This window comes from Trachypithecus francoisi, unplaced genomic scaffold (genome assembly GCF_009764315.1).
Source record: "Trachypithecus francoisi isolate TF-2019V2 unplaced genomic scaffold, Tfra_2.0 Lachesis_group18, whole genome shotgun sequence".
Lineage (NCBI taxonomy): Eukaryota > Metazoa > Chordata > Mammalia > Primates > Cercopithecidae > Trachypithecus > Trachypithecus francoisi.
In genome coordinates this window covers 64431881-64455409 of record NW_022681463.1, presented here as the reverse complement: position 1 = coordinate 64455409, position 23529 = coordinate 64431881, and the positions used below count along the sequence as shown (strand labels likewise).

Sequence of the window (23529 nt, the reverse complement as noted above, 5' to 3'; positions counted from 1 at the left end):
CTACTTCGATCCCATCTCTTTCAAGGAAGTACCAAGTGGGAAACCAAATACTGGGCTTTACAAAGCACATTGGAGTTAATGTTTGGCAGGGGATATCTGGATCCAAGGGCAGCTCACAGAGTGGGCCTCACTGACAAGGTGTGGGCTGTGACTCAGATTCCTGGGTGTCCTGACCCTCCTGGGGCAGGTCACATGTTCCCTGGCCACTTCCTCTTTTCCTACATGCTGGCCATGGGGAAATCCCCACTGGGCCCTATAAGAAGCCCCTGGGCTCTGTGCAGAGCCGGTGGCTCCAGCTAAGAGGACAAGATGAGGCCTGGCCTCTCATTTCTCCTAGCTCTTCTGTTCTTCCTCGGCCAGGCTGCAGGGGATTTGGGGGATGCGGGACCCCCAATTCCTAGCCCTAGCTTCAGCACCTTCCCAGGCGTTGACTCCGGCTCCAGCTTCAGCTCCAACTCCATGTCGGGCTCCAGCTACAACGGCAGCTCAGGCAGCGGAGGTTCTGTGTCCCAGGTGAGGAGGCCCCAGAATCTGAATGAGCTGCCTTCATTCCCTTCCTCTTGCTTTTGGGGACCTGAATACAATTTCATGGATGGCTAGACCTGGGCACTCGAAAAGATTTACGACTCCTTGTGTTAACTATAGGTGCCCTGGAAATGAATTAAAGCCTCAGTAAAATAATTAAATTGTTAGCAAGAGAGACGACATCTCCGTTCTCCAGCTGGGACTTTTGAGAAAAATCTATGCTTTAGAGGAATTCTCAAATCTGGCTGCACATTAGGATGGGTGGCCAGGGGGAGTCTAAAAATACAGATGCCTGGGTTCTGTACTTAAAAAAATCCTGTATAGAAATCAGATAGTTTAAAAAACCTCTGCCCAGGTGATTCTAATATACAGGCCAGGATGGGAACTGTTAGGAAAAGACTCTGTGCGTTGCAGCTCCAGGAAAGTTTGTCCAGTTGATTTGCTGCCTGGCAGGGTCCTGGGATGGTGAATAGTAGCCCTTGAGGGAGTGAGAGCCACAGCGCTCTAGTTGAAGCCCTGACCATTTCTCTTGGCCTGGTTTGTAAAGTAGATGGGTGTCAGAAATAAGCAGGGGAGTTACTGGTCTTTAGCAAAGTGTTACTACAAGGGGACATTTCCCTAGGGAAGCGTTCACTCTTTGCAATCTTCTTTATAGGGAATCTTCAGAGCCATTTCCAGCTCCAAACAACAGCAGCAACAAACAAAACCAAAATTCATGCATTACAGAGAGACTGGTACAGCTAGGCTAAGTGCATAGAAGGCATAGTGAGCCCAATTCCTTGGGGGATGGGTCCTCTTTGGATCTCCTTTAAAGAAAGGAGAATAGGCTGGAGGGCATGAGGGGTTAGGAGGTAAGAACCAGTTGTTCATTTCACTCTGGGCCTTTCTGTGGGAGCCCCACTCTGCAAACCTCCCACGCTATTCTCACTAAGGTATAACTTGGGGTGGGGGAGTCTTATCTGGGCCAAGGCTCCTCTCTCTAAACCTCTAGGATCTTTACTCACAGGTCAGGTGGCTGCTTACATGATCATGTCTGAATGGAAGGGCAAATGGGAGAAAGGGGAGGAAAAGGCTTTTATTTGTTTTCATTTTGACCATCAGAAATATGCATATATTAAAAATTTGATAATTAACAAATGGTTTGGATAGGGCCTAGATAGAAACAGCAGCAATAACATTTACTGTGTGTCTAATACATGCCAGGACTAGGTTAAGTACATAATATATATCTTTTTTGTTTGATTGTTTGTTTTGTTGTTTTTTTTTGTTTGTTTTTTGGGACAGAGTCTCACTCTGTCGCCCAGGCTGGAGTGCAGTGGCACGATGTGGGCTCACTGCAACCTCTGCCTACCAGGTTCAAGTGATTGTCTTGCCTCAGCCTCCTGAGTAGCTGGGATTACAGGTGCGTGCCACCAAGCCTGGCTAATTTTTGTATTTTTAGTAGAGACGGGGTTTCACCATGTTGTAAGGCTGGTCTTGAACTCCTGACCTTGTGATCTGCCTGCCTCAGCCACCCAAAGTGCTGGGATTACAGGCATGAGCCACCGTGCCTGGCCTATATTATCTTATTTAAGCCTAAGAGGTAGGTAAAATTAATAGTCCCATTTTAGAGATGTGAAAACTGAGGCTTAGCAAGGTGAAGTCATTGGCTTTAAGTCACTAAGCTAGCAAGTCATATAGCTCGAAATTAGTCTGCCCATTCTCTTCACCATGTCTGCACATGCAGGTTTCTATATTTCCAAGGAGTATAGATGAAAATTGCTTATTTTTTAGAGGAGGGAGTCTTGGGAATCATAAGTAGGCACAAGGATTCTTTGCAGTCAGAAATCAGATACATAATTTTATTCCGTGATACTCAGTGATTTCTGGGGATGATCAGAATTGGCTAGCACTCTTTTTTGAACTGAGGTTAACAATAATCATTTATTATAAAGCTCCGTCAATATTTCTCCATCAGAAACCAGCATCTGGGTAAGATTATCAGCTATAATAATAGAAAATATAGATCAAGAAACAGAGAAATCCAAAATGCCTATTGTCTGGTAAAAAGACAAATATTTAAAAGTAGATGAGACATGGTAGTTAAATTGTCCTTAGAGGTTTTAATTTTCCTTTTTACTTATCTCTCCCTGGTGAGTCAGTATCACAACTCCAACTTTTTTTTTATAGTGGACTGGGAGTCAATTTCCCTATCAACCTAATTTTCTGGGGCTGGCTGTCAGCTTGATGAGCTCTTTGGAAGGTGGTGGAAAACCCTTTTATAACTGTCACTGAGTAAGTTCCAAACATATCATTTTCTGTACTTTGAAAATGTTGAGTACCATTATTTTATACCATGAATCTTTGCTGATGCCTAGCCTTGGCTACTAATTAGAGCCAATTGCAACCTTAAATCACCTTAAATGTGAGTTGTACCTTCTGTTGTAAGCACTCAGAGTACTCCCTGCCTCAGACGTCTGCCTCCTGAGGAGGGGCCTCTGCAGGGTCCTCAATTCGCAAGACTAGGAAAAGGCTCAATGCTCCGCTCCACACAGTAACTGGTACGGTAGGAACTGCAGAGAGTCACGTGTTTTGTTCTCATCAGGCTACAAGGCTGGTTTGAAAAAACAAGTAGGGCTTTCATAGTGACAGTGGGCCTGATTCCTGGGCAGAAATTGAGTCTTAATCGTCTCCCTAAAGCCAGAGCCTGGCATAGTGTAGACATCAGTAAATGTTAATTGAACACATGCTTAGTGAAAACCTACCAGTATAAGGTGTCTTGTGGGGAACTCGGGGTCCTATTTGCCCTACACAAGGGGAATCGCATATTCTTCCAAAGGCCAAGGGGACAAGTGCTTGTCTTTGTCTCCCATCCCCCAGGCTTCATTCACGTAGAGTTTGAGCATTCACCGCAGAGAGAGACTCATCACCATTAGCTTCATTGTCTTTGAATGCGAGGAGCAGAAATATCTCTAATGGGAGACACTGATCAAACTTATGGACCATTTTGATGTCAGCTGAGCATGCTGGGCTGATGATAAGCAGGATGGAAGCTGGGGGAGTCCACAGCACTGGGACAGAGATGTTCAATAGAAACCGATGGAATGGCTGTCAGCAGGGCTCATAAGTATTTGCCTGTCTTTCAAGTGAACTTCAGGACTAAAAGTTGTTAGCTAGTGGTTCCTAGTTGACTGTCTAGAGATTGCTTCATGATATCCACTGTTTTCTCAGTTGGCAGAGTTTTTCAGAGAACTCTGAGAATGGCCCAACCCTGTTTTGTGCAGCTAATTAAACTACCCTTGTTAAAATGCAATGCAATAATTTTTTTTTTTTGCTAGACAGTTATTATAATAAGCTATTTCTTCAAAAGTCCATGATATGTCGATCTTTTCTGTAAAAGCCTTGGCATGCTTGAGTTGGAGTCTTTCTGTCTTTAGAGAGATGAGTAAAGCTGGTTTCAAGGGAATCTGGCCTCTCTGTTAGGTTCCTGGTATATCTTGTCCAATCTTTATTCATCTCTGGCAAAGACCCTTACCCTATTCAAATCCTGCTGTCCACCCCTATGTTCGACATAAATCTGCTTGTTTCTCCTCCCTACTTCTGAACTCTTTCCCATGTGGGGATGTGATTGGAAAAGAAAATTGAAGCCAAGGTCATAAATTTTGACTAAACACATATAGAGACTTTTGGATACACACACACACATATATTTTTTGCTCATCTTGAAACTGAAATTAAATTAAAAACAACTTAGGTGCAAAAGCCTTGATTGGCCCCGAGGCCAGTGATAAAATAAGTCTTCATTATAGAAGCATCTAGACCCAGCTTGTTCAGGCATCATGGAGGTTGGTGGCCATTAAATGCACAGGACACATGACATCACCTGCAGCTGGCTGACCTGAACTTTGAGAGACATGGCCAGAGTGTCTTCTAGCTCTGAAGACCATTGCTGTCTCCTTAGTGGTTTCATAAAAAGTCCCTTCAGGCTGATGTTCCACAGGTGAGCTTTGTGTTGGCCTTCAGATGAGATCATTAAAAGGCACAGCAAATTGGCTGCCAAGGGTTACTCTGTAAGGCAATAGTAGTAATGAAAAAACGTTAATTGTGCTGGGATCCTCTTGGGGAAGTTGAAAGGGGACAAAAGAAAAACAGGATCTTTCAAATATATCATTTAAAAATATGCAGTTGCACTGAAGTGTGAGTCTGAATATCTTAAAGAAACATCAAATATTTTAAAATGACTTTTTCTGCAAATGGTAAGCTGGAAAAAACTTTTACTAAAAAAATTGCACGAAACCTTCAAGCTCATATGCTCTTCAGTTTCTAACAAATGGCTGGCTCTCATTTTGAAGGATGTTAATTTACAATTTCCCAGGCGATGAGAGGATACGAATTTGCATCATATATTTTCATTGTAGCCTGCATCCTTGGTGATTCCCTCATTCTGATGAAAAGGAATTGGATTGGGGTTGGGGTAAAGTGAGGAAGAGAAAATGAGCAGTAGAAGGAAAGAGAATGTGACATTTTCTGATCACTTACCCTGTGCCAGAGACTTGGCTCACATTACTCCGTTAACACTGAGGACAACCCTGTGAAGTAGGTTATCTCTATTCTACAGATGAAGGAACTAAGAATTAAGGAGGTTTCACATCTAGCAAGTGCTAGAATTGAAATTTGAACTTAGCACTCTCATAGCTTCTTTATTTCCCTTTCCTTGCATAGAGATAGGAATAATTTCCTTTAAGACTCCAGAATGGAGAATCTTCCTTTCGGGAAAGTCCGCTGACATAGTGGTTTTCATACAACCAGTGGCGATGTGGCTAAACGCTGTGTGGCCCCCACCTGTGAAAACAAAGCTGTTTTAGCTTGTTTCTATGATTCTATTCATTTATGTATTGGACTCCCCACTTGCTTGCCTGTAAGTCCTCTTGACAAGCCACTTTCTGTCACTCCAGTTGCCAAAAGGCTCAGATTCCAGCTTGTTACTGATGTTCAACTTGTTATTATTTACAGTTGTTTTCCAATGTCACCGGCTCCGTGGATGACCGTGGGACCTGCCAGTGCTCTGTTTTCCTGCCAGACACCACCTTTCCCGTGGACAGAGTGGAACGCTTGGAATTCACAGCTCACGTTCTTTCTCAGAAGTTCGAGAAAGAGCTTTCTAAAGTAAGCATTTTCTTTTCAAACAATATCTTGATAAAAAGAAACAAAACAAAATGTGTTTTAATTTAGGATTTTATAAGCAACCATTCTTCACTGTATCAAAGACATCACATTTTTATTCTATGGTGATTTTAGTATTTATTTTAGAGGACACCAATGGAGTTCTTATTAAGGCAGGGGAAATGAGAACACAGGAAGAAAGTGGGGTTCAGATTGTTCACTATAGTATTGTGGTATTTACGCAGTTGGAAAGAAGCCTTGAGCCCTCCCTGCAAACCCCAACCTGCAATTTTTATTTTGTTTTGACACTGCTTATTCCTTTTGGTCTTCTAGATCTTTCCTCGAGCTTTCATTTCTTTTTTTTCTTCTCTTCTATCCCCTTTAGTTCTATTCTATCTCCCTTCTCTTTTTCCTTTTCTTCTATTTCTATTCCATTCCTGCATCATTTAGTTTCTTATTTCTCTTGCCTCAATCCTTGCCCTTATTCATCCCTTCTAATCTATCTTTTCCTTTCCTGGTTAATTCTTTTTTTGGGGGGGGGTACTTTTTGGGTATTTTCTTACTTTCAGATGGTCTTTTTTTCCTTCCTTCTTTTCCTCTTCCTCCACTTCCACTCCTTCAAATCCTCTCCCTCTCATCCTCCTCCCCTCCCTCTCTCTTTTCTTTAACCCTTTTACAAATTGCTCACTTCCTTCTCTCTCTCCTTCACTCTCTTTCTTTTTTTGTGACAATAAGTTGTAGTCTCTTTTATTTTTTTCTCTTTTCTCCAAGTGAAACCCAAGGTTGTAGTCTCTTTATTTTTAATTTTTATTTTTTCTAGGTATATAGTACGTGTATATAATAACGGGGTACATGAGATACCCTGAGACAGGCATGCAATGCATAATAATCACATCATGGAAAATGGAGTGTCCATCCCCTCAAGCATTTATCCTTTGTGTTACAAACCATCCAATTAGACTCTCTTACTTATTTTAAAATGTACAATGAAATTATTATTGACTATAGTCACCCTGTTGTGCTGTTGAATACTAGGTCTTTTTTATTCTTTCTAACTACTTTTATTTTTTACCCTTTAACCATCCCCACTTCCATCCTCACCCTCCATCTCTCTTTCTTGATGGTTGTCTTCTGTTGTCTCAGCAGGAACATTACATTTGATGTGTCCAACGTCAGACAAAAATTGAAGGCTTCCCTGGGAATTTGAATCAAGACTAGTAGGTTTCTCAGCCTTGGTGAAAACACTGTCTTGAACTCTGATTACTGTTTTTTTCTTTAGCCAGAGGAAGTTATCTTAAAGGGTTTGCCTTTCTCTGGACTGGCTGGCACAATGTGACTTGGTGTTCTAGTTTTGACCCCTTCCACCTTTTCAGCCCAAGTTAAAAATCAATTAGAAAAGTTCCTATTTTCTGCACAGGTGAAGTTCAAGCTAGGCTATAATCACATTATGCATTATTTAATACAACTCCACTAATTTACAAGGAACTCTGGCTTTACTGCAAGATTCAGAATAAGTTTTCCTAAGAAATTTAAGCTTTTCCACCTCAACATCCAACATAGTTATCCTTTAAAACAAAAATTATGATGAGGCTGAGACCCTACTTTCAGCCTGAATTGGTAGATAAATATTCTAAGTTTAAATGAGTGTCCAGGAAAATGTGTTTGACTACTCTAGAAATCTAGCTGCTTAAGAAATAAAATGTCCTTGAATTAATCAGCAGAAAAGGCACAGCACTAAATTATAAATTCTAACCATTAATATTCATAGCCTTATTCCAGCATAATCAAGTACAGATAAGAAGTTATGCATAAAAACATAACAAGTAGAGGAAAGTCCTAGGTAGAGATTTTTTCAGTTAGAGTCATTTGCTTTGAAATAGTGGAAACGACTGATTTACATGTCATCTTTGCTGGCAGCAGTGTGAAGGGCAGTTTGAAACCTTATGTGCTCCAGGGAGAGTATGTGGCTTGCCAGGTTTGTGAATATGGGACATTCAATTCCAATACTGTACGGGCGTCTGGTAGCATCTGCTTTGCTTGTAACAGGTAAGGACGAAATGCAGAATAGGTGGAAAGTTTTAGTTCTGAATGTGTCAGTGGCCACTCTGATCCTAAAAAAATCTATGATTGTGGCCTAAGGAAAAAATGTATCTGCTAGCTAGGATTTATATAATCTATTTAGTGTGGCAGGTGATAATAACAACAATAATAGTAGCAGTTTGTTTGTGCTTTTTCAAATACTTCCAGTTCTATTCTCCTCTCAAGTAACCCTTTAAGGCAGATAGGCCAGGTGTTGTCTCTCCCATTTTAGAGAAGGAAAAACTGCAGTTCATAAAGGTAAGGAGACTTGCCCAAGGTCATTCCTCTCTTGGCTGGTTAAGCCAGGTCAGAATTCGAGTCTTCAAAATCATCCCAACTCTCTTTCCTCTTGGCCATGCTGTCAGCATCCTCCAGGGTAGGCCCAGGAAGAGATGCAGTAGGTCAGTAATGCCTTCAAATCCAAAGTTATCTCTTTAGCTGAGGGCTTTCGAATTTCCAAGTGAATTATTACAGCTGTCCCTAGGTTGCCTTGAAAATCATCATTTATCTGGGGGCCTGGGAGAATGCCCGTTTAGGACAGGCCAGTAGAAAAAGTTTTTGACTGCCTTACATTGATTCATTATCTGTCAGTACACAGAGAAGACAGGGAGCTGCCTCTGCATAAGATGCTGAAAGCATTTTATACTTTTCTGTTGTTTACAATATGTCCTTTTGTGACTATACTTAGGAAAGGGATGGCACAAAAGGCAGCTCAAGATTTTCTCTTTCTCTGGAGGCTTATGGTCTTTGGGGTAAGTTGTTTAATATGATACATTTGCTAGTAGATCCTTATGCATGGGAAGGTTGAGGAGACATTAAGGCAACCCATAAAGAAACAACATTGATTGAGCCATATTTTGTGTAGTGAAATAAAATAAATTAAAAGGTTAGATTGAAAAACACTGAAATTACTGTTTCTCTACTAATTTCTATAATTCATAGGGCCTCCATTAGCTAGGCACTTAATGTACATTATCTCTAGTCTTTATAATAATCTTGTAAACTCAATATCATTACCCCCAGTTTACAGGAAACTAAGGGTTAGAGAAATTAAGTGATTTGCTCACTAAGTACTGAAGTTAGAGTTGAGTCTAGTTGGGTCTAGCTACAAAGTACTTTGTATGTCTTTACGATCACTTCAGGCTCAATGAACCCTGTTACATTTACTTTGAAACATATATTGAAAACAGTAGTATGTTGCAAAGTAAACTTACTTATTTCAAATATTCCGGCCATAGTTATAATCACAGGTTTTGAGAGACTGGCAGAAACAAGAACTAGATTACTAGCACTACATCCTTATTTATTACAAGACCACATTAATTACAAGGAACAATAACAAGCACCCCAAAACCAACCCTCACACAAATTTTATTCCTCATCAATGACATAGTATGTGCATAACAAGCAAAATAAAATGGAAGCTGTGAATGTTAGGCTGGTGGCTTAAAGACTCAACTAAAACATAGATAAGCCGTCTAGTGCTCAGACTTGTCATGATGAGGAGCTTCGAGGTAAAGATGTTGATACAGGATGTGTCCTCTCAAAGCTAGACCCATATTCTTGATAGAATGTTTAGCAGCGTCCCTGGCCTTTAGATGCCGATAGCACCTGCCCACCCCCCAGTTATGAGAACCAAGACAAAATCATCACCACTACCACCCTCCCTCCATTTAGAACAACTGTTCTAGATCAAAATACAGCCATAGGTCTTCTAAAGACAGGGATATATTCTGAGAAATGCATCGTTAGGTGACTTTAACATTGGTGAACATCACTGTATGCTTACACAAACCTAGAGGGTGTAGCCAACTACACACTCACTCAGGCTATATGTTATAGCCTATTGCCAGGCTACAAACCTGTACAGCCTGTGACTGTATTGAATACTGTAGGCAACTATAATACAGTGGTAAGTTTTTGTGTATGCATATATTTCTAAACATAGAAAAGGTACAGTAAAAATATGATATTTATAATCTCATGTTACCACTGTCATATATGTGGTCTGTCATTGACAAAAATGTTGTTATGCAACAAACGACTGTATTTTCTAGAAGAAGAAAAAAATGCAGAAAGTGCCCCAAGTGCCAGGGATGTGGGACTGGAGGCTCCCAGGCAGGCTGGGCTGCCTCTCCCAAGACTGCACCTCCCAGGAGGAGATGGCTTGTGCTCAGCATTGTCCACGCATTCCCAAAGCTACAGATTCATATATGTGAAAGGTTCATATGAATGATTTACTTAAATTAGTAAAGTTCACACTCTGAAGTCTTTCTGGCCCATCCCCAAGCTCTTTTGTGTCTTCTCTAACTCCACGCATTATTGCCGTTTTCCTGAGCACCACTGAGCGTCTTTTAAGTGTCTTCTGAAGAACCTTGAGTTTTTTTGCTCAAATAGATCTTTACAGACCCTTCATTTTGTCTGCACCAGGATAGGCACACCACACATTTTTATAGGTAACAAACTCCAGAATATGCCTTGCTTTTTTTTTGTGAAAATCTGGGAGAACCACATTTTATTTAGCAGAGATGACAGTTGAATCACTCATTTCTGTAGAACAACAGCTGCGATGTGCCACCAAAATGTTCCAGAGAAGCTGAGGGTGTTTCATTTGTTCCAAGAGCTGGCAAGGCCAAATGCCAACAAGCATATTTATTTCTCAGACTTCCATTTCTGTAATGGATTGGCACTTTATTTATTTATTTTTATCATAGTCACGGTTTTATGCCTGATTTTTGTAGACACTGAAACCTTGCAGTCCTATATCTGCAGTGCACTTTTGAGGGGGACTTGTTAGGTTTTATATACAGTCAGCCCTCCATGGCCTTGGTTCTTCATCTGCAGATACAACCAACCTCAGATTGAAAACTTTCACAAAAAAAAAACTAATAAAAATCACCATGTAACAAGAGAAATTATACAAATAAAAGCAATACAACAACTGTTTATATAGCATTTACATTGTTTTAGGTATTATAAGTAATCTAGAGATAATTTAAAGTATTTGGGAGGATGTGTGTAGATTGTAGGCAAATACTGTACCATTTTCTATCAGAGTCTTGAGCATCCTTGAATTTTGTTATTTTTGGGAGGTTCTGAAACCAGTCCCCCATGGATACAGAGGGGTGGCAGTATATATATTTAAACCTCCCTATCCACCAAAATATCACCAGCCTTGTCATCCTCCGAGTTATGGTACATCCGATGGCAGTGAGCATCAGTTGCCTGAGGAGATACACTAGCAGTGCCAAGGGCTGTGTTTTCAACTTTCATTAAAATCCTTTTTGCCTGAAGCCCTAGCTCTTTAGGTCTGTGGTCTCTGAGTCTACTTTAATTTGCACAATGGGGTTAAGTGGAAGGGCTGAAATGACAGAAGTTAGGATTACTTTTGGTATTAGAAGGATTAGAGGCCAACATCTGGCTCTAAATTCATCCAGGCACTGTGGATCAGCTACTTGATATTAGTGTAGTTTTGGGAAAAGTATCACTTCTGTTCAAATTTTTAAAAAGCATATAAAGCCAGCAACTTTTAATGAGCAGGTCCTTAAAAAAGCCATGGCATTTTCTGTAGAGATCAGACACAGAAAGAACCACCAACTGTGTTTATTAAAATATCCATTTGGAGATTCCAATTATACACTAAACCGCCAAGGGAATTTTTGGAAGTATTTTAACTTAATGATCAGACATTCAAATATATGCAACAAATGTGTAATTTAAAGGTCTGATTGCAATAATCAGTTCTTGGAATAAATGTAGGTGCACTTAATGAAATGTGTACTCTACAGGGCACACACACTCACATATTGTGTAGTAGTTTGGATCTTTATGCCACTTTGTAAAAGGCAGAGGGGATCAAAACTAATTGCGTATAGTGATCAAAGAAGGAATTCGGCATAGCACATTTCTCCTTCTTCCAGAAAATACTTAGATTTAGAGCATCAGGAAGCCAAGGATGCTGCTTGATAGTGTATAATTCACAGCACAACCCCCACAAGAAATGACAATCCAGTCCCAAATGCCAACAATTAGAGTAAGTGTGTTGAAAGGAGGAGAGATGGCAAGAGAATATGATACAAACCAGTTTAGTTTGGGGAGCTAATGTCTTCAAACATTAAAATGGAGATTAAGAAAAAAGAGCTCAATATCACCTGATCATTAGAGAAATGCAAATTGAAGCCACAGTAAGATACCATCTCACACCAGTCCAGAATGGCTATCATTAAAAAGTCAAAAAATAACAGATGCTGGTGAGGTGGCAGAGAAAAGGGAACACTTATACACTGTTGGTGGGAGTGTAAATTAGTTCAGCCATTGTGGAAAGCAGTGTGGTGACTCAAAGAACTAAAAAGAACTATTATTCAACCCAGCAATCCCCTTACTGGGTATATACCCAAAGGAATATAAATTGTTCTCCCATAAAGATACATGGGTGTGTATGTTCATTGCAGTACTTACTATTCACAAGAGCAAAGACATGAAATCAACCTAAACGCTCATCAATGGTACACTGGATAAAGAAAATGTGGGCCATATACACCATGGAATACTTTGCAGCCGTAAGAAAGGATGAGATCATGTTCTTCGTAGGAACATGCACGGAGCTGGAAGCCATTATCCTAAGCAAATTAACACAGGAACAGAAAACCAAATACCACATGTTGTCACATATAAGTGAGAGCTAAATGATGAGAACACGTGGACACAAAGAGGAGGACAACAGAGGCCTACTTGAAGGTGGAGGGTGAAAGGAGGGAGAGGAACAACAACAAAAAATCTCTTGAGTGCTAGGCTTAGTACCTGGGAGACAAAATAATCTATACAACAAACCCCTATGACATGAGTTTACTTACCTAACAAACCTGCATATGTACCCTGAACCTAAAAGCTTTTTAAAAAATGAAGATTAACGTATACCTGCAAATGATGATGCTGACGCAAAATTATTTTTAGTCTAGTAAAATATAAAATCTACCTCCCTTCAATTGGAGTAATAATTTCTTTGTATATGGATAGATTTTAAAAATCTAGTTAAATATATTTTTGATCCATTTCTTTACAAAAAACAATGATTGGCAAGAATCAAATAGTTCTCAGCTCAAGGGCTTGGTAGTGGAAGAAGATGGTGTGATACTACTCAGGGAATTGGCTTGAACCTTTTGATTTTCTTTCAGGTAAAGGAATATGTCAAATTAATCAGTGTGTATGAAAAGAAACTGTTAAACCTAACTGTCCGAATTGAGATCATGGAGAAGGATACCATTTCTTACACTGAACTGGACTTTGAGCTGATCAAGGTAGAAGTGAAGGAGATGGCAAAACTGGTCGTACAGCTGAAGGAGAGTTTTGGTGGAAGCTCAGAAATTGTTGACCAGCTGGAGGTGGAGGTAAGGAGTGAACTCACTTCTTGGTAAATTAATAATAAACTCCCTTCAGTGACTATAAGCAAGTACTAGGACCAGGAAATAAAACTCTCTCTTCCAACTTCTAATTCTCTACTTTCTCATGGCCACGTGGCATATCACTATGTTCTATTTTGGATAAGGGCCTGCGTTTGAATAGTAAGTTAAGCACATTGGGAACGTGCTGACTTAGGAGCAGGTATCGTCTAATGGTCAGAATCCTGCCCCAGAATAAAATGCCCTTTCAACTTCTCTGAAAAGGAGGTGACATAAATTCGAACAACTGTTCATGGCCAAGCTATATGAGGTGTCTTCTCTGCTCTCGATTGGAACTGGAAATCCACAATATACCTGATTGTGGTAAACTTGTTAGGTTTGTTTCTCTTTTTGAATAACCTGGAATCCTTCTCCACAAACTGGAAACCTCCTTTAATAAATTTCTTGTATATTTCTGTGAAGGCTTTTAAGATCTGTGGATAAAGACCATCACATTTATGGTTGGGTAATTTATATCAATGAGAATTTACTAGCACAGTCATGACATGGGCTATAATTGAGAATTCTAGTTACATATTTTAGAATTTAAGCTGTCTCTGGCCCTCACCATTCATTAGAATCTTAATTATAATACAACATGAGTAAACACAAATTTATAGGGGAACGTTATTAGAAATGAACTTTAATGGACATTTGTGGATGCTGAGAATGAGCTTGGGCTCTATTATTAAAGCTGTTAAAATATTTGCCATTTTCTTCTTGTCACACACATCTGCCTGAGATCTGACAGGCGTTCACACTAAACCATAAAATGTATTCTTCCAAATGAAACCATTCAGAAGAATCTCTGGTGTATTCTCTGGCAATGTTTCACTAAATGACAAATTCAGCCCTGGAATGGTATGAAAGAAATTGCACCATAATATAAAGTCACTCTGAATTTTTATTTCCTTAGATAAGGAATATTACTCTCCTGGTAGAGAAACTTGAGACGCTAGACAAAAACAATGTCCTTGCCATTCGCCGAGAAATCGTGACTCTGAAGACCAAGCTGAAAGAGTGTGAGGCCTCTAAAAGTCAAAACACACCTGTCGTCCACCCTACTCCCACTCCAGGTAAGCGTGTTACTTTTTTAACCACTTGTGCCAGACCCCATAAGGAGCTGTGAGTGGGGTGGGGAAGGGATTGGGGATCGCAATGGTGAAAGAAGGTGGTTTTCTGTTTTTCGTTTTTTGCAGTTCTCAGTTTTCTCTTCCATGTTTTAAAAGTCCCTTTCTCCCGAGTATTCTACATGCTATCATATTCTGGGTTTCACAGAGAAAGAGCACAAACAAGGAGTGATTTAAACAAAATCCACAAGTTACACGTATTCTCTTTGCATTTTCTAACAGGGAACAGAAATCTCTATGGTGATGGAGGCACTGTCAGGGGCCTCAGGGGAAAGCCTCTGGAATTTGTGTGTGGCATCCACGTTCCTGTGTATTTAAGGGCTGATTGGCTCACTTATCTGATGAGCTGGGTTTATGCCTTCAATGCTCCCATCTTCTCTCTCTCCTTCCCTTTCTCCTCTTCAATTTTTCCTTTTTGCTTCTATAAATGCTTGCTGAATACCTGTTGTATTATGTGTCTTGAGATTCAGTGAGGATTAAAGGAATGACCCCACATATCACGTGCTTGTGGGTGTGTCTTGCGATTGCTCATGGATTGTGAGTGCTTGGAGGGTAGGGGTGGCATGTTAGTCTCTAATGAGTTGTCACTGGGGTTAAGTACAGCACAGAGGTGGGTGTTCTGCAAATATGCCCATAAATGGAGGCAGTGGAGTGTAGGGTTCAAGAGCATAGCTTTAGAATCCCAAAGACCTGAGCTTCTCAGCTAGGTGGCTGCAGCAAAAAGGATCCTTAATATCTTCATTTGTAAAATGGGAGAATAATAGTGCCTGCCTTCCAGGGTGGCTGTGGGAATTAATGAGTCAATGCTTGGGAAGCTCAGAGCCTTATAATCGGCATTCACACGCTGGCAATGGATATTATTAATAATGTTGATAATTGAAGCGAAAACCTTGCAACAAAACAAAAGCAGTGCCAGATCACTGTGCCCTGCAATGCATCCCTCCAGGTAAACTAAAGCCTCTCAGCCACAGTGTTCAGCCCCGTTCTTTAGAGATATCGATGACACAGGGACCTTCTCTCTGCAGGTCCTGAGCATCTTAGCCTGAAAGGGGACTGTATGTTTTCATTAAATCATGCAACCCTTTTATTTTTATTAATTCCAATCTTCACACCTGCTTTCTTTTAGGTTGTGTTTCTGAATTCTTGTCAATGTAACTGATTTTTTTAAGGCTTCAATTATTAAATAGGTATAGCCATGGATATAAGCCTCTTGGTCTTGTTCAGGCGGATCTTTTTCCTCCCTCTACAAATAGGAGTCTATCCTACTGTGACAGGTGTCATCTAATGGTCAGAATCCTGTCCCAGAACAAAATGGCCTTTCAACTTCTCCAGAAAGGAGGTAACATAAATTTGAACAACTGTTCAAATTTCTCAACCTGCAGAGGAGGTTTAGGGCAGACAGCATGGTCTGTCCTCTGTAATAAACTAAGGCTAAATTTAGTCTGGGATTAGTGGTGCAAAAATGTAGCAAATGAGAGCTGTTTCTGCTGGACCACAGAGGGCTCACTGAGGCAGAGGCTGAAGCAATGACAACTCCTGATAATACCTGAACTAGCTCCCCAACACCCCTTGCAAATCTTCCTCATGGAATGGATTTTTCTGGCACAATTTTCTATGCATCCCTTAGAATGAGGACATTTTAGATGAAGCAATATTCAGGGCCATCTAGTAACTTAGCCCCATCTTGTCTCAGAGGAGAAGACTTGGATAGTAAGGATGCTGCTTTTCCTGAGGCCACACAAGTAGTTAAAGACAGAGCAGAAGGTGCAAGGCAAGGGTCTTTGCTCCCTGGTCAGCTCAGGACTGAGAGTGTCAGGCACCAGTAATCCAAGGACAATGGTGGGGAGAAAATGTATTGCTTAGTACCCAGGGAGGAAAACAAGTGAGCCTGTTGGGTTGTTTTTGTTGGATTTTTTTTCCCCTAGAACTTTCCCCTAGGCCCTCACACTTAGACTTCTGTGATCCATCCTAACCCAGCTGTGTTGTTTAAGCAAATTGGACCCAGATTTTCACTCACTTTCCCACAACCTTAACTGTACCTGAATCCCTGCCAAGCCACTTGGCTCTCTTCCGGCTTTGTTCATATTATATTTATGATGTTTATATTAAACTGACTTTTGGTCATGTTTTTAAATCAATTTCTTTCACTTGCTCTCTTTCTGTTTGGATTGGTTGATAATGCAGAATTGGAAAATCCCCAGGCACCACAAACTTGTGAGCCTGTGGAGACTTTAATTAAAGTTACTCCCTATTATGGGACTTTAAAATCTGGCCTGTCTGCTTTTTTCACTGCGGAGTTGCACAGAATAAAAAAGACTATATGCAAGTCTCAGCTCTAAAGTAACTCTGTGCTCTCTGGGCCCCCTCCCTCATAGCTACAGTTTGCTAACCCAGTGGTCAGCTTGAACTTAGAACAAGTGAATGTATCCCAGGTTCAATCAAATATGCTTCCTATTTGGTTTTTGCTACAAACAACATCCTTTTTCTGCCTCATTTCATAGAACTTTCTAATCTAAAATAATTGGCCTTCTACTCATTAACGTTTTTTCCCTTCAAACCTCAGTCTGTCTCTGTTTTGCCTGTGAATCTAAATGACTGCATATAGGCCAAATGTGATCGGAGTGCTCAGAGATTGATCTCCATTTTGCTTGGGGATGCAAGGTTCTATGCTGGTCCCTAGTGATGCTCAGTAAGTAGCTGATGATTAAATGGGGTCTGAAAGAAATGGGGTGATCTGCTAAAATCTCAAACTCAGGGAAGAGCCACGTGTTGAGCAGCATATATCCAACACTTCAGAGTCAATTTAGTCTTAATCATTTTGTGACTGATTGTTTTAATTGCCTAATTCTTATAAGTCAATCATATTCTCCTCCTGGCTCAAACCAAGTTCAGTTGCCCAGTTGAGAGAGTGCATTAATAGATCCAAGATTAATTTTCCTCTGCAGGCATATAATTATTGGCTTTAAAAATGCTGCTAACCATGATACTTTAAAAAAGCCGAGTCAGAATATTTTAAAAGTCTCATGATTATGGCTTCCTCAGATATTTTCAGAGAACCATGGTGCCATCTAATGAATTGCATGATGAAGAGAGTGCCAACCAAGGCTAAACTTGTATAGAGGGTTCCTGAAATTATGTTCCATGGAGTAAATACCAGGCTTTTTGTAAAACCAGATATGTAGCAGGATGGAAGGCTAGTGTTTTATAAAGAAGGGTAAGCGGAGTTTAGGTGATTTGATTAATCTTTCCTTCCTTTATTCCACAAACATAATTTGGTGCCACTGTGTGACTGGCCCTGTTCTGGGTACTGGGGTTATCAGCATGAGTAAAGAAGCCTCCAGAAGCCACTATCTAGGAAAGGAGACATGTAAACCTCCAGTTGTAACATGATGTGATTATATTGAGATATTTACCATTTACTGAGTAACATTTACATGCCTTCTCTGTATTTTTCATAACTATTTTGCAGAGCTGGTATTATTTTTCTTCTGACATGAGGAAACTGAGGCTTAGAAGGTTAAGTAACTTGCTCAAGGATACACAACTGCTATTGGAATCAGGCTTTGAATTAGAATCTGGCTAGTAGTATTTTTCATACTAGGCTGCCTTTCATAGATGCTCTAACAGAGAGGTGCACCTGTGGTTTCTAGAGTGAAAAGAAAATTCCAGCAACTCACCTATCTGCTTAACACCAAATTATCTTTGCCTCCTTGCTTGTGGAGTAGGTAAAAGGATACTTTTGCTCCTGACAGTTTTGTGCTCTGTGTTCTCTTCCACCAGAAAATGCAAAATGATTCAATGGTCTTTCAGAATTCTTGGATCATGATTGGGCAATGGGCTGCTGCCCAAGTGTCAGGGTGAAGTTGGGATAGAAACTGGGTATGAAGTATGGAATGAAGTATGTCTAAGACCTTGACATGAAGGAAGAGGCTGGGAAGGAGTATGAGATAAGAAACTCAGTGAAGATGGGATGGGTGGATGGGGACTCTGAGGAAGAGTGGGAACTGGGCTGTCAGTTTCAGTATCGTGTCCAAGATGGTTTGCTGCCAGAAATCGAGGAAGGCTGCCACAGCATTTTTCCTAGTCTGACATTGTTGTGGCCACATTTGTAGCACTGGCAGCAACGTTGAGTTCTCATCCCCATTTCTGCTTCCTTTCTACCGTAGCCAGGACCCTAAAAATGGCCCTTTATCCTTACCCATAGAGGATAAAAGAAGGATAACAAATGAACAGGGAAGTGTTCAGGAATGTTTGGGAGGTGAGAAAAAGAAAGTTTCATACATTTTAATATTTACACTGGGCAATTTGAATTTTCTGGTCAACTTATGAAATGATGAGCCACTATTATTATTAGTAGTAGTAACAATAGTAACAGTACTAATATTATTATACTAATAATAGTGCATTTAGTATAATGGTAATAGTAGTAGTAATAGTAATTTTTTGAGAAGTTTATTTTGGGTCCTTCATGTCTAAAAATTTCCACGTCTGGGGACAGAATAGTTTAACCTCTTGGTAGTGCTTGAATAAGTGATATGCATCATAAATTTTCCTTAAATACTTTGTTGCTGTCGGTTTGGGATATTTTCTTTTCAGGAAGGCAAGATTCCATGAAGGAAACAATTCTATCTTCCAACCTGAAAGAAAAAAAGTGACTTTCCTCAGAGTGAAATGTAATTAAATAAATAAGTTCTCAGGGAGATACTTTAACTAGAAAAATCTAGTTTGTAGCATATGGAAACTTGAATAGTTTTTGTAACTGAACACACCACTAACTTTATTTTAATAATTCATGCATTGTTTCATAAACAATGGCAAACAAGCATTCATCTGAGAGATCACTTTTAGTAGAAGAAATAATAATTTATAATTTTATTTATTATTTCTTCAGTGGAGAATAGTCTCTTGGCTGAACACACGTTGCTTTTTTATTTATGAAATGGCACATGTATTATTAAAATAAACCTGTGACTGTGTTCTGCTTAATGATATGCAAAATTATTTTGAGGTTGGGTACAGAGTGGTTTCATTTCTCTACCTGTTGTATGGTTGGCTGGCTTTCTCACCAACTGCAGATTTATGAGACCATTTAAGGAACACATATTTAATTCTGGGACCAAAAAGCCCCAGCAGATTGGAAAAATAAAAACAGAATTTCTAGTAATGGTTTCACCTTTGAGCAGTCCTTGGGTGAGGAGGATGGGGAGGGAAGGCGTTTAGCAAGGAAAGGAATGGGTCTTTGCATATTGGACACAGCAGAGACCCAGAGACAAAGGCTTTGCTCTCCCTTCCCAGGCTCCATGCTAATCTCAGGCAACTCTTTGGAGCTCTGCTTTTGGCTCCAGCTCACCTCATGTTCCTCAATGGCTCTCTGAGTCCCTGCAAGCATTTCAAGCCAGATCCAACAATTTAGGTTCTGCTCCTTTCCTGTCTCACCTGCTCTGCTCTGAGCAGCAGGACGAGGGAAAATGACCTCAAATATACTTGAAGTTGGGTTTTCTTTGTTATCCAATAAAACATCTCACGAGTTTTTTTTTTTTTTTTTTGAGTGTTAAGATCCCGGAAAACGTGTGTTCAACTCTTTGGATAGTTATTATAAAAATACTAGAGGAACTTTATTTTATTTTTATAGCCCATAAACTCCTGGGATGGCAGGCATTTCAGTGGGAGTACAATGTGAAGGGTTGATCGCCCAGACTGAGTCATTTACCCAAGTGTTACAGGGAATGTAGATTCAGTGGACCAGTGAATCTTGTCCCACTTGATTGTACACATTGTGACAATGACAGTGTCTGGATGGAGAGATGAAATACTTGCATGTCATTCTATGGCACAATAGCATATGGGTAATGAACGGCAGGACTCACCTTGTAACTCTGCAGCAGGATGGTCACCGAGTGATTTATTGATGGGCTGTGCACTGGGTACAGAGCAGGCAATGTTGCCCCAAAATAACTTTATGGCTTCTCAAGGGTGAAATCCCACCATTATAAGACCATCTTTCTGGATCTATAAAATGCTATATTTAAAACGTCCTCTTCTGAGAATAGCTTAAAGCAGGATTGGTACCTGGCATGGATGTGCAATTGGGGTCCCAAGGAAGGGGAGAACGAGGAAGGGCATGAAGCCTTGCCTGGGAAAACCTTCTCCTTCATCACAATTCTTTCTGGCGCTGACCCTAGTGAATAACATCTTGTGGATTTATAGAAATAGGGTAGGATTGTGGAATAATCTTGCTTTCTTGATTTTGCTGTAAGAAAAATGAAATAAGATAATATTTGCAAAATGCTTTCTGATAGAAGGAAATATATTAAATTCACCAAGTCTCCTTTTCCTCTCTCTGGGCCTCCAAACTTTTTAAATATAGTTCTTGCCAGTTTCATTATTCCTATTTTCCAGATTGAAAGCCCACCCATGGAAACAGCAGGTAGTTCTCTGTAGAGCTGACATCGGGTTTGCATTGAGACTGAATGCACTGAACTAAGAGGAGGTTTGGCTCTTCTCCATCAGAACCACTGTTGTTATTGAACCTTGACAGGAAAAATATTTATAGATTCCTTTGGTGCTTAGGATATTAAACTACTTGTATCCTGTCGCTCCTTTTCTCTAAAAATGCCTTTTTATTTTCTTGTTTGTATAGGGAGCTGTGGTCATGGTGGCGTGGTGAACATCAGCAAACCGTCTGTGGTTCAGCTCAACTGGAGAGGGTTTTCTTATCGGTATGGTGCTTGGGGTAGGGAATACTCTCCCCAGCATCCAAACAAAGGACTGTATTGGGTGGCGCCATTGAATACAGATGGGAGACTGTTGGAATACTACAGACTGTACAACACACTGGATGATTTGCTATTGTATGCAAATGCTCGCCAGTTGCGGATCACCTATGGCCAAGGTAGTGGTACAGCAGTTTACAACAACAACATGTACGTCAACATGTACAACACCGGGAATATTGCCAGAGTTAACCTGACCACCAACACGATTGCTGTGACTCAAACTCTCCCTAATGCTGCCTATAATAACCGTTTTTCATATGCTAATGTTGCTTGGCAAGATATTGACTTTGCTGTGGATGAGAATGGATTGTGGGTGATTTATTCAACTGAAGCCAGCACTGGTAACATGGTGATTAGTAAACTCAATGACACCACACTTCAGGTGCTAAACACTTGGTATACCAAGCAGTATAAACCATCTGCTTCTAATGCCTTCATGGTATGTGGGGTTCTGTATGCCACCCGTACTCTGAACACCAGAACAGAAGAGATTTTTTACTATTATGACACAAACACAGGGAAAGAGGGCAAACTAGACATTGTAGTGCAGAAGATGCAGGAAAATGTGCAGAGCATTAACTATAACCCTTTTGACCGGAAACTTTATGTCTATAATGATGGTTACCTTCTGAATTATGATCTTTTTGTCTCGCAGAACCCCCAGTAAGCTGTTTAGGAGTTAAGGTGAAAGAGAAATAAAATGTATGTTGAAAAAATAGTCTTCTCTGCTTACTTAGATATCTGCAGGGATGTCTAAAAGTGTGTTCATCTTGCAGCAATATTTAGGTGCATAGTTCTACCACACTAGAGACCTAGGACATTTGTCTTGATTTGGTGAGTTCTCTTGGGAGCCATCTGCCTCTTCAGGTGCATTTTCCAATAAAGTCTGTCTAGGGTAGGATTGTTAGAGTTCTAGGGGTACTGTGGGCCTAGTGAAGACTACTGTGAGGAGGCTTCACTAGAAGCCTTAAATTAGGAATTAAGAAACTTAAAGAGAACTCAGTATGACTTCTAGGGATCCTTTGTACAGGAAAGACTGCCCAGTGACCAGTCCTCATCCATGAGTCCCACTAATTATTTCATGCCTGGAAGGAACCTGGGGGCTTAGTTAGGTAGACTAATATCTGGAGCTCCTTGAGGGACCAAATCACCAACTTTTATTTTTTTTTCCTCACTAGCACCTGGAATGATGCTTTGTATGTGGCAGATAAGTAACTTTGGCATGCTTATATATTCTACATCTGTAAAGTGCTGAGTTTTATGGAGAGAGGACTTTTTATGCGTTAAATTGTAAATGGGAAATAAATCCCAGGAGGATCTGCAGATGAGGCACCTGCTTTTTCTTTTCTCTCATTGTCCACCTAACTAAAAGTCAGTAGAACCCTCTACCTCATAACTTCCTTCCAAAGGCAGCTCAGAAGATTAGAGCCAGACTTACTAACCCATTCCCGCCCCCCACCCCCTCTAGTAAAAAAATTAATAGTTTTCTATGGAACTGATCTAAGATTAGAAAAATTAATTTTCTTTGATTTCATCATGAACTTTTATTTACATGGCTCTAAGACTATAAGAAAATCTGATGGAAGTGAATAAAGTGCTAGCATTTATTGTGATATAATGAAGACCTTGGAGCATATGTGCGACTTATGAGCATATCAATTGTTGCATGTCATTTTTGCCTTTGTTTAAGCCTGGAACTTGTAAGAAAATGAAAATTTAATTTTTTTTTTTTCTAGGACAAGCTATAGAAAAGCTATTGAGAGTATCTAGTTAATCAGTGCAGTAGTTGGGAACCTTGCTGGTGTATGTGATGTACTTCTGTGCTTTTGAATGACTTTATCGTCTGGTCTTTGTTTTTCCTTTGATGTTCAAGTCCCAGTCTATAGGATTGGCTACTTAAATGCTTTACTCCCCCTTTTTAAATAAATGATTAAAATGTACTTTGAAAAAAGTCATCGTTTGTTTTATTTACTTTTTAATATTTTTTAATGCTCTTAACGGAGTAGTCCATATCTTTCTATGAGGTTCAGAGAATGGCTACCTCCCAAACACTAGTGCCAGGAGATTGCACACCTAAAAACAGATCATATCAATAACTTTTATAAGAGTCCAAAGTTAGCCTGGCTCGTTAGTTTTTCTTTCCCTTTAAAAGCCACTCTTTCTGGCAGCTTTTATTGTACAAGACTGCCCTATTATCTTTTGGGATATGACCTTATGTACTTATTAATTTGCATGACTGATCTGATTATTTCCAATGCTAGACTACATTTATGTGGCTTATGTTCCTTTTCCAATTGAGCTATTAACATGGATCAGAAGCCTCTGGATCTTCCCCAGACAGGAGGACTTGGGCAGAAAGCAAAAGGACTAACTGGCTGTACCAGGAGGAGAGGTACCTTTACCAAAGAGAATGTGTAAGAAGACAGGTGACCTACAGCT

At 40.1% G+C, this 23529-nt stretch overlaps 1 protein-coding gene across 1 annotated transcript; it reads left to right on the top strand.

Moving 5' to 3' along the window:
• The first annotated feature begins 218 nt into the window (after nt 1-218).
• On the top strand, nt 219-23045 carry OLFM4 (olfactomedin 4). Its single transcript, XM_033177609.1, has 5 exons — nt 219-513; nt 5518-5670; nt 12921-13133; nt 14101-14260; nt 20955-23045. The coding sequence occupies exons 1-5, from the start codon at nt 310-312 to the stop codon at nt 21755-21757; spliced, it is 1533 nt and encodes a 510-aa protein (XP_033033500.1). The 5' UTR covers nt 219-309; the 3' UTR covers nt 21758-23045.
• The last annotated feature ends 484 nt before the right edge of the window (nt 23046-23529 follow it).

What these genes read in the sequence shown, in the direction of transcription:
- OLFM4 (XM_033177609.1), top strand. Translation starts at nt 310, where the DNA reads ATGAGGCCTGGCCTCTCATTTCTCCTAGCTCTTCTGTTCTTCCTCGGC. An exon ending in GCGGAGGTTCTGTGTCCCAG is followed by an intron (nt 514 to 5,517) that starts GTGAGGAGGCCC and finishes TATTATTTACAG; the next exon opens with TTGTTTTCCAATGTCACCGG. An exon ending in CCACCCTACTCCCACTCCAG is followed by an intron (nt 14,261 to 20,954) that starts GTAAGCGTGTTA and finishes TTGTTTGTATAG; the next exon opens with GGAGCTGTGGTCATGGTGGC.